We start from the raw sequence: 11,170 nt of genomic DNA on the forward strand, positions 1-11,170 counted from the left end.
TAGAACTATTAAGCACTTAGAGGAGGGGTGTCGAACTCATTTGTTACGAGAGCCAGATCTGACATAAATGAGACCTTGTTGGGCCGGGCCATGTGTGTCATAAAATGTAATGCCAGGTAGTGGAGATATAAACTTTATAAAGGACAAACACAAAGGGTTTGTTTTTTTTACTTAAAATAAAAACATGCTTAAAACATCCGCACTCCTGCAATATTTTGTTTATTTAACGGTGTCTGATAACTGACACCTCTTGCTCTGAATTATTGCATCCAAATGTCTGCTGTTGCACTCTTGAGTGTGCTGTTCAGGTGTGCATCTGTAAGCTGCAAACCTACGATGAGGCAGCAGCGGCAGAACTGGAAGAAGCAGAAGGCAGCCAGTTCCACTGCGGGCCTGATAGAAGCCCTCCAGGGGCCTGATCCGGCCCCCGGGCCATATGTTTGACACCCCTAACTTAGAGGGCCGAAGCCTGCTGAGGGGAAATCAGTATGGATTCTGGAAAGGGAAGTCCTGCCTCATCAACCTTTTGGAATTCTTTGAGAAAGTGAACAAGTATGTAGACAACAGTGACCCAGTAGATATTATACACCTCAACTTTCAAAAGGCTTTTTGATAAGGTACCTCACCAAAAGACTCCTGAGTAAATGTAGCAGTCATGGGATAAGATGACAGGTTCTCTTATGGATTAAAAACTGGCAAAATGGCAGGAAGCAAAGAGTAGGAATCAATGGACCGTTCTCATAGTGGAGCAGGAAAGCAGTGGGTATTGGGGCTGATACTATTTATTCATCAGTGATCTGGAACTAGGGGTGAGTAGTGTAGTGGCCAAGTCTGCAGATGACACAAAATTATTCAGGATGCTGAAAACCAAGAGGACCTCCACAAACTGGGTGAGTGGGCGACCGTGTGGCAAATGACGGTCAATGCTGGTTAAGTATAAGCGTAGAAACACCAACTTCAAAGTATAGGCTAATGGGGTCTGAGGTTGCTGAGACTGAGAAGGAAAAGGATCTCGGGGTCGTGGTAGATAGCGCGATGAAAGTGTCAACCCCCAGTGTGCTGCAGTAGTGAAAAAGTCAAACTCTATATTAGGGATTATTAGGAAAGGGATTGAGAATAAAACAGGTGGTATTGTAATCAAGAAGAAAAATTGGATTTATACCCCGCCCTTCACTTGGGAGTCTTAGAGCGGCTTACAATCGCCTTCCCTTCCTCTCCCAACAACAGACACCCGGTGAGATAGGTGGGGCTGAGAGAGCTCTGAGAAAACTGTTCTCGAGAGAACAGTTCTGAGAGAACTGTGACTGACCCAGGGTCACCCAGCTGGCTGCATGTGGAGGAGTGGAGAATCAAATCCGGTTCTCCAGATTAGAGTCCACTGCTTTTAATCACTACACCAAACTGGCTGTCTGCAAGTTTGCCCCTGTATAGATCTATGGTATGGCCTCATTTGGAGTACTGTGTACAGTTCTGGTCACCATATCTCAAAAAAGACATTGCAGAGCTGGACCAAGTTCAGAGGAGGGCAAGCATGATGACCTGGGGGGTGAAGCACGTTCCCTACGAGGAAAGGCTGAAGAGTCTGAGGCTTTTCAGTTGAGAAGAGACGACTAAGGGGGGGACATGATAGAGGATTATAAAATTACGCATGGGATGGAGAGATTTTTCTCCATCCCTCTCCCAAAACACTAGAACTTGAGGGCATCCATTGAAACTGATGGGCAGTAGGTTCAGGATGGACAAAAGAAAATACTTTACACAGGAAGTGATGAAAATGTGGAATTTGCTACCAGAGGATGTAGTGATAGCCACACGAATAAACAGCTTTAAAAGGGGATTAGACAGATTCGTGGAGGATAAGTCTATCAACGGCTACTAGCCATGACTGAGGGGAACCTCCGCATTCGGAGGCCAGGAGGCAACACCAGGGGAAGGCCTCGGCCTCTCTGCCCTGTTGTTGGCCCTCCAGAGGTCCTGGTCAGCCACTGTGTGAGTCAGGACTAGATGGACCATCGGTCTGATCCAGAAGGACTCTTCTTATGCTCTTATATATCAATAATAAGAGGATGCTAATGGAAGGAGAACGTACATCTTTTCGAAATCTCTTTATCCATGGTTGAATCTGTACCACCAATATATATATTTCTAATTTACAAGTACAAGAGTCTGTCAAAAATTGCTGCTGTTCTAACAGTCAGCTAGAGGCCTTCAAGTTCTATGATGTCTCAGTACACATTTTTATTTGTGGTTATTTAACTACAGAACACAGGGAAAAGGTATACAACCTAAGTACCTCTAGGCTCTGGCCATATTTCATTTCTATTGAGGTTTCACTAGAATCAGATCTGCATCCATTCTGTTTCTTTCACAGGAAAACATTTTTAAGACAGGGCATTACTCACTATCAACTTCCAGATTAAGTATAGCGGCAGTAAAATCAAAGAATAGATAAAATATTAGTTATGGAGGCAACAGGTATTTTCTATTGAACTTTGTTTTGGAAAAGAAAAGTCTTAAAGTGCTCTTTTCATTCAGCTTGTGTCAATGTAGCTCATGGGCATCCAATGAAGCTGACGGGCAGCAAATCCAGGATGGGCAGTTTTTTGCAGAAATCCTTTAGGCAACAAGTGATTAAAATGTAGAATTCACTACCAGAGGATGTAATGATGGCCACAAAAATAAACAGCTTTAAAAGGGGATTAGACAGATTCATGGAGGATAAGTCTTTCAATGGCTACTAGCCATGGTGGCTGAGGGGAACTTCCACATTCAGAGGCATTAAGCCTCTTACATCAGGGGAAGGCCTTGGCCTCTATGTCTTGTTGGACCTCCTGAGGAACCAGTTGGCCACTGTGTGAGACAGGATGCTCGATTAGATGAACCACTGGTCTGATCCAGCAGGGCTCTTCTTATGTTATTAAAATGTGGAATTTGCTGCCTGAGGATGTAGTGATGGCCACAGGAATAGATGGCTTTAAAAGGGGATTAGATGGATTCATGGAGGAGAAATCTATCAGTGCCTACTAGCCAGGGTAACTGAAGGGAACCTCCATGTTCAAATGCAATAAACCTCTGAATCCCATTGCCAGGAGACAACCTTGGCCTCTAAGCCCTGCTGTTGGACCTCCAAAGGAATGGGTTGGCCACTGTGAGACCAGGATGCTGAACTAGGTAGACTACCAGTCTCAACCAGCAGGGCTCTTACGTAGCTCGAAACCTTAATCAACATAAATTTCCCTGCCATTCTGAAGAGCATTTTGTGTGTGGGGTAGAGATTGCTGGCAATGGGACATTAGACTGCCCCCCGCCGCCACCTGCCTCCTCAATGCTGATTCCCAAAAACAAGTTGCTAAGCAGGGCTTTATATTCTTCAAACAATGAAGAAATGCCTTAAAGTGTTTTGGAGAGTGGAGAACCCAAAAAACATAATGTCATTCCTATGGGGAATTGGAAAGAACTCTACATTCATCAACAGCACAAGACCAATAATGCTAAACAATTGACATTGCAGTATTTAAAATAAAAGGAACACATTGTTCAAAAAAGTTCCAAACAACAGGATCAAGCTACTCTACATGGTATTCGTTTTATGTCAAAGTGGATTATACAAGGCATTCTTCTCTGGATGTATTTGTTACAGTTATACTTAAGGGTTATGGCAAACAACATTATAGTCATCTTAGAAAGATTACAATCAAAGCAAGCACAATGGAAGCTCTTGGCAGAAAAACCACAGCAATCCCCTTCTGTGTTGGAGAGAATATAAATCAAAACTATAAATAGACCCAAATATTTCTACACAGTAACTTCTACAAGAGTGATCTAGCCGAGATTTAGCACTCCGGATGGTTCTCAGCAAAGGAAAGAGCGGATGCCAACCTCTTGCCATTAATACAAAAAAATCTAGTAGTAAAATGTCTTCAAAAGGAGGGGAATTATCTCTTTGTCATTTACTCCACGTTTCATAATGTGGAGACATGGAGCGGTACTGTGGAAAGTCACAATTTCCAGATCCTCGAGTGTTTTTGTTAAAAAGTGAGTAAAGTGAAAAATCAGCATTTCCGATGGACGCCACGAGTTATGTGGCAGGAATCTGCGGCAATCCAAATTCATCCACCAACGCGCCATCCTGTGTGAGAGAGGAAAAAGCAGTTTAATGGTGGAAGTCTTTCCCCCGTGTCCAGCTACTGAGAAATATTCCAGATTGCCATCAGAAGCATTTAATCCTGTGGCTCAATCCTGAGACATCTCCACAACTAACAGCAGTCTGTGTAATAACTCTTCATAAACCATTTATTAACATTTGCTGTTGAGGAGGCTTACAAGACTTAAAAATGGCCTTGTGACATTAGCTCTGATTTGCAAAGATAATGGAAGATATCTACAGATGCTTAACAGGAGAAGCACATAGCTAGAAACATCTACAGGAACTAAAACCGAATTTGCAGGTGTCAAATGAAAAATGTACTTGATTTCCTTACAGACATGCATAGAGGAGTATACCGAATCATTTAAAGAATATTCTCCCACTGAAAGCAGAAACACACACATATGGATTCTGGAGGTTTTCTGTTATCTATTATTATATAATTTTAAATTAACTAAGCAGTTAATCACTGATGTGGTATTAAAAGTTAAACATTAGAAAGGTGAATACTCAGTTCAGGCATCACATCAGACCCAACCCTGGTATAAGCATAACAGGCAAACTATCATTTAGTTTACTGCATGTTAGTTTGCCCCGGGGCAAACAGCCACACTTCTCCTCTGCAGTTTCCTGCCCGTGTGCCCTAAACCATTTATTAACATTTGCTGTCTTTTAAAACACCCAGTTGAGGAGGCTTACAAGACTTAAACATGGCCTTGTGACATTAGCTCTGAATTGCAAAGATAATGAAAGATGGATAGATATCTACAGATGCTTAACAGGAGAAGCACATAGCTAGGAACATCTACAGGAACTAAAACCGAATTTGCAGGTGACTTCCAACTATGGTTTCCAATTCCAACATGCCAGCGATGTGCAAATAATGCCTTGTGATTTGGTGTGACATCTGAGCTGGCCCCTGACTTCTCCATGGCTTGATGAAATGTCTGAGTAAAAGCCTTAACATCTCTTGTAGTCCACTAGAAGACTGCCCAGAGCAGTTCTGATCAAAAAGCAAATCTCTTGTGCTACTTGTTCCTCAGGACTGAGATGCGATAAGCTGGAAAAGTATTATTCTAAGAAGGGCAGCAAAAATATAAAAATTTATAATCTTAATAGCATAATTTCAAGATGGACTGTCACCCTTCTCTAAATATGGTTCATCTGTTGACACACTTTTAGTTTTAACAATCAATTTTCCTGCTCAGCTTCTAGCATAAAAAGTGACAAGGTCATCGAGAACACGGAAAGCCCAAAGACTTTGATGGAGGCTGCAATGCTAAATATATTCAGTATTATATTGGCTTACCTTGTTTTTTGATTCAGTCGGCATGCCTTCAGGAATTGTGGGGACAGATGCTGCTTCATCCAGATAGGAACTATCCTCATCAGCTAGAAGTTCATCCCCCAGAGCCTCCAGTTCTGAAATTGTTAGTACACAGAAGTCCCCTTTATATCTGACACAAAAATTGAGGGCAGGTGAACTTGCAAAACACACAGAACACCACTTAAAATTGGCATCTGCAAAGAGTTGCACTCTGGCTATCACACAGCTAGTCCCTCCCATGATGGCAGCATAGAGAGACTGTTATACTTTCTGGGAGGCAGGACAGAGCCAAGAAGCTGGCAGACCGGGTGGGGGAAGGGAGGGGGGGGGCTCCTCAATTACTTTCCCTTCCATGCAGCAGGGCCTTCATCCACACTACAACCCCCCCCCAACCCTTTTTTCAAGGCTTACAGGTGGCTACAATGTGGGGGAAATCCTCTTCCGCCAGCCTCTCACACTGGCCCTCCGTGAAACTGAGCCTGTTGTGCAAAACACCCCAAGTTGCTGCCCTGCCTTTGACCAGTTTATGCACTGAGGGGAAGAAACAAAAAGCTTCTAAGGCTTATGCTTGCAACTCTGAAGCTGGAATGCAGGACTGCAAACCACAGTATGGTCATAAATGAAGCTCCCTTCAGATCACACCAAGCCACAATCTGCCTTTACGGTAGCTTAGAACCCAAAACATGGTATGAGCTTCCAAACAGACAGCAAGCACACTCCCATCTTTGTCTCAATGGCGCAAAGGAAGCCTCTGGTGGCAAAGCTACAGCCACACATATGGCTTGTTCACTCAGATCTCATGCTTAGAACGAACTATGGTTTGCAAGACCACTCTGAAGCATTGCTTCTGATCCTGGTTTAATGACCAATGACAAACCACAGTTTATTAATCCAAACATGACACCAAACCCTAGTTAAACTTCCTTAACCTTGGTATGGCACAATGTTTGCGCTAAGGCTTACTTATCTGCTGTCTTGTCCACATTATTTGCAATTTGTTCCCGATAATGAAGAACCCAATGGTTGCATTTGGACATCATGATAAATTGTGCCCCGAGTCTGTTTCAGTTTGCTGTGATGTCCCAAATGTAGACAGTTCAAACAAACAAATTTCAAACTTGAGCTTATAACTGGTTTGATGTCTGAATTCACATGTTGTTGAAAAGCGCAACCCTGTGGCCATGGGAGATGGCAACAGAAGGATGTTCCTCATTCAGCCCTTGAGGCACCAACGTTCATAAGGTAAAGATCCAAAATGTTTCCCTTTTTGGTAGAATCTGTTCCATCTGGAGTATAGGAGCAGACAACTTTTCTATTAGCCAGAATCTTAGTTGTTTGTCCAAATGTTTCAGGGCCAAGAAATGTTTTGCCACGGGCAAAAAGCAGGGAAACGGTGATTGTGCACTAACTAGGGTTTGTTGCTTACTTCTGGAAGGCTAACCAGATTAGCTGTAAAACAACTGCTTGCTTTACAAGTTTATTGTGATATCTGTAGACAGCCAGTCTTATGATCCTGAGAAAGTGGACCTAGAAACTATCTGTAACTCACCCGCCTCCAAGTCATCTTCATCGATCTCTGGGGTTCCGTAACTACGACCCAGGGCTTCTTGGACCTCACCAGCTTCTTCCATCATATCCTCCAGCTGATCTTGCAAGTCCTGGTATTATAAAATGCAGACTCAAATGACAGCCAGCACAAGCCCTCCTCCTCAGCTACCAATGTTTTCAACACCGGTTGGGCTTCTTTATCTACCTGATGTAAACTTCCTTCCGAGTTAACTCGTTCAATTGTCCAGTTTTCAAATCCTTATAATCACTCATTTTGCTTTTCTCTCCTGTCCCCAGAAAAGTCTTAGGCTCAAAAAGCATCAAAGTGGCCATCCAACTCCTACAAGATGTCATGTATATGCTAATTATTCCTCAAGACTAGCGTGGAAATAAGATTCATTCCAAAATGACTGCAGAGGTATAAAAGAGGGTACCTGGTTCAAGCCTTACAAGCAAGAGCTGACAAAAGATTGTGCAACTGAGCCATACACAAAACTGTCACAGTGACGCTCACCTCAATCTGATCGATTTTTACGTGCTTGTAAGCTTTTTTCATTTCTTTCACTCCCAGTTTCATAGCTTCAACCTGCAAAAGGAACCAGAGAGCATTTACAATCATTTATGGTGCACACAGACTGTAGAAGTCAAAACTGAAGCAGAAAGCAAAGTTACCGTCGTTTTTGTGTCTTTCAGAGACTGGATGGTGTAATTGGCTTGTTCCATATTGAAAGACTGCTGGGCAAGGTTATCGCGCTGGTTTTCATACCTGGGTCCCAAGCAGACAGTCGTCAGACCCTGAGCCATCAACATCATTCATGTACAAAATTTGTATCCCACCTTTCTGCCCTTACAAGCTAAAACATACATGATAACATCACATTATAAAACCATTAAAATCAACCTCCCCTAAAACATACATGATCAACCTCCCTCCCAAATGTAAATCATTAAAACAATAAACAAAAGAGTTTAAAAAATAGTTAACTTACGTACAAAACAAAAACATTGGTTAGGAAGGAGGGAATCACTGAGGGAATGCCAAACAAAACAAAGCAGTCTTCAACCGCTGGCGGGAGATGGCAACAGAAGGGGAACAGAAGAATCTCCCGGGGGAGAGAGTTCCCCAGGCAGGTTCATAAGGGATTAGGCCGTTCTTCAGGTATGTTGATCCCAAACCGAATAGGATTTTGAAGGTCAAGCAGAGCACCTTGAATTGAGCCCAGAAACATGTCCCTCCTGAACTACTGCGATAGGGTCTGTTCTACTTTCCGGAGAGAGACGTTTCACTAAGTGCCTGCACAATACCTGAGGCCTAGTCCCCAAGATTTAGGGTAGGGATGGCTAACTGGCAGCCAGCAGGCATGTAAACAGCAGTTCCCAAAGCAATTTTAGTCCATTTGCCTGCAAACTGGTTTCATATTCTGAGAAACGGAGACCGCTCACCAATGTTCCCTCTAAGCTGTGGAGTCTTATGTGCAAAAATTCTACTTTGTGAGCAACTGGCATTAAAGCTGTGAGCCAGCGATTTGGCTACTGCAAAAATTAGTTTGATCTGGAGCCGTCCTTCCTGAGCTAATGAGCAATTTTAGTCCATTTGCCTGCCATTCCACTGGTGAGGAAAAATGCAAACTGGTTTCATGTTCTGAGAAACGGAGACCGCTCACCCTTTAATATTAAGAACACAATGCTGGATCAGGTCAATGGCTCATCCAGTCCAACACTCTGTCACACAGTGGCCAAAAATACCAAGTGCCATCAGGAGGTCCAGCAGTGGGGCCAGGACACTAGAAGCCCTCCCACGGTTGCCCCCCCCCCCAAGCACCAAAAAGACAGAGCATCCCTTGCCCCAGACTGAGAGTTCCTATCTATACCTTGTGGCTAATAGCCACTGGTGGACCCCTGCTCATGGCTCAACTGTACCTCAGGAAATCTACAACTTCAATGGTCATAATTGCTAGTAATGTCAGTGTTATAGCAGGAGGCTGGAACTGCAGCACTGTGCAGAGAACGGTCAGATTCTTTCTAGCATCATGATGTTAATGTTTCACAGCGCTCACCCAAAGTGCAAACTCAAAAAGCACATTCCTCTGCTTACAGTGTGGCAGATGGTGTTTACGAGGCAGGTTTTCCATTTCTATAAGCAAAGCACTGGCCACACACAAAGGGTATATAATCCAAGTGCTTCTCCTAGAACAACTCTGAATAGATTACTTACAGATGAGCGAGGAACATGGCAGGGACACTGATCAGCCCGACCAAGAGCCTTATGCCTAAGCCGCTAAGACACAGTAAGAAGCGCAAACAAGGCAGGCCCGGCTTGCTTCCGAAACACGACTACAGCACGTAAAGCCGTCTCTCTATAGACTTCCAGACATAAACTAACTTCAGACCCACAGCCAATCTGCTTGCCACTCATACATGCCTGCACAAAATAAATTCAGAAACTTGCACAAGGTAAGAGGATTAATTCCAGAAGCCCACAATTCCTCTCTCTCCCCTCCTTCTGGTGATTCCCCCCCCCCAACACACACAAATACAGAGTCTTCTGCTTTGGGCAGGGAGTCGTGAGCTGCCCTGGTAAAAAGGTAAAGGTTCCCTTGCTTGAAAGCCAGTCGAATCCGACTGTAGGGTTGCGGTGCTCATCTCCGTTTCAAAGACGAAGAGCCAGCGCTGTCTGAAGACGTTTCCATGGTCATGTGGCCAGCATCCAACCGGTGCTGAGGGCGCTGCACTGGCTGCCAATGGCGTTCCGGATACGCTTCAAGGTGCTGGTTATGACCTTTAAAGCCCTTTATGGTCTGGGACCTGTCTACCTGTGGAACCGCCTTTCCCCGTACGTTCCCCCGAGAGCACTGAGATCTACGTCGCAGGACCGGCTAGTCCCCCCTGGCCCTAGGGACGCCAAACTAACAACTACTAGAACTAGGGCGTTCTCTTTGGCCGCACCAATATTATGGAATCAGCTCCCTCATGAGATCTCCGGGATCTTTGCCAGTTCCGGAGAGCGGTGAAGACGGAGCTATTCCGCCAAGCATTTAACAACCCAGACCAAGCATGATAGCACTTTATGCCGCCATGGGTATGTTGTACTGTGTGTAAACTGTGATTTTATTGTACTGTTATGGATTGTTTTAGAGGCATTGTTTTATTGGTTTTAATCTGCTAGGTTGGCAGGAGCTGGAACTAGAGACGGGAGCTCACTCCGTCATGTGGCACCCGGGTCTCGAACTGCTGAACTACCGACCTTCCACAGCCTGCAGTTCGGCATCTTAACCACTTGAGCCACCGCAGCTCTGAGCTGCCCTGAGCCGGGTATAAATCTGGGAGCGGGGAGGGCGGGGTATAAATCCAACAAATCAAATAAGGTGGAGGCAGGCTCACCATTACGCAGCCAGCAGCCATGTACATGTACAGGAAGAGGAGAGGAGAGGGCTCACACGCCATCCAGCCTTAGTCAGAGAGGCCGGAGGGAGGAGCTGGACTGCTGGCTCTGAGCTGCCACTGCTCTCCTACCCAGCCGTTGCGTGCTTGGGGTGGCATGCACCGTCTCCCATTTTATCCTCAAAACAGTCCTGCAAAGACGGCTTGGCTGGTCCAAGGTCACCCACGGCTGACTGGGGAGCGGAACACAGATCTCACCAGCAGTGTTCCCTCTAAGCTGAGTGAGTGTGAGCCAGCTCACCGTTTTTTAGCCTCCAGCTCACACATTTTTGTCTCAGCTCAGGAAGGAGTGCTCCAGAGCAAACTGATGTATGCAGCAGCCAAATCGCTCGTTCAAAACTTTAATGCCAGGAGCTCACAAAGTAGATTTTTTTGGCTCAGAAGACTCCACAGCTTAGAGGGAGCATGGCCCACCAAGTCTTTGTCCAGTACTGTAACCACTGCCCCAGGCTGGCGCTCCCTCCGGTTCTCTTCAACTGCTTCTAAGGACCCTGGCTTCTCCTCCTGTCATCTCCCTTCTGGAAACCTCCTCTCTGTGCCTGCCTGCTGCTGAGCAGCAGTTGCAGAACGGAGACTGGAGCGACGGTCAGTGCTGGGTCCCGCCACGTGCGTACATAGCGAAGAGTGGAGTTGGACATATTACAGGGCAGGAGGCACCCCATTATAGCAGTGCAATACGGGGGGGGGGGGGAATACTTCTTTCACCA

General features: G+C 45.1%; 2 protein-coding genes across 2 annotated transcripts in view; both read right to left on the bottom strand.

Moving 5' to 3' along the window:
* BAG1 (BCL2 associated athanogene 1) overlaps positions 1-2,114 on the bottom strand; it is a 24,004-nt gene extending 21,890 nt beyond the window's left edge. The window contains exon 1 of the mRNA XM_015420713.1: positions 2,090-2,114. Coding sequence (XP_015276199.1) covers positions 2,090-2,114 — 25 coding nt within the window. The remainder of the gene's footprint in view (positions 1-2,089) is intronic.
* Positions 2,115-3,144: 1,030 nt separating this feature from the next.
* The window catches only part of CHMP5 (charged multivesicular body protein 5), an 18,686-nt gene continuing 10,660 nt past the window's right edge, over positions 3,145-11,170 (bottom strand). The window contains exons 4-8 of the mRNA XM_015420782.1: positions 7,695-7,788; positions 7,537-7,608; positions 7,024-7,132; positions 5,457-5,569; positions 3,145-4,129 (exon numbers count right to left, since the gene is read on the bottom strand). Of these exons, the coding sequence (XP_015276268.1) occupies positions 4,079-4,129; positions 5,457-5,569; positions 7,024-7,132; positions 7,537-7,608; positions 7,695-7,788 (439 nt within the window). The 3' untranslated portion in view covers positions 3,145-4,078. The remainder of the gene's footprint in view (positions 4,130-5,456; positions 5,570-7,023; positions 7,133-7,536; positions 7,609-7,694; positions 7,789-11,170) is intronic.

The sequence above is a fragment of the Gekko japonicus genome, unplaced genomic scaffold, assembly GCF_001447785.1.
Source record: "Gekko japonicus isolate JY-2015 unplaced genomic scaffold, Gekko_japonicus_V1.1 scaffold438, whole genome shotgun sequence".
Classification (NCBI taxonomy): Eukaryota; Metazoa; Chordata; class Lepidosauria; order Squamata; family Gekkonidae; genus Gekko; species Gekko japonicus.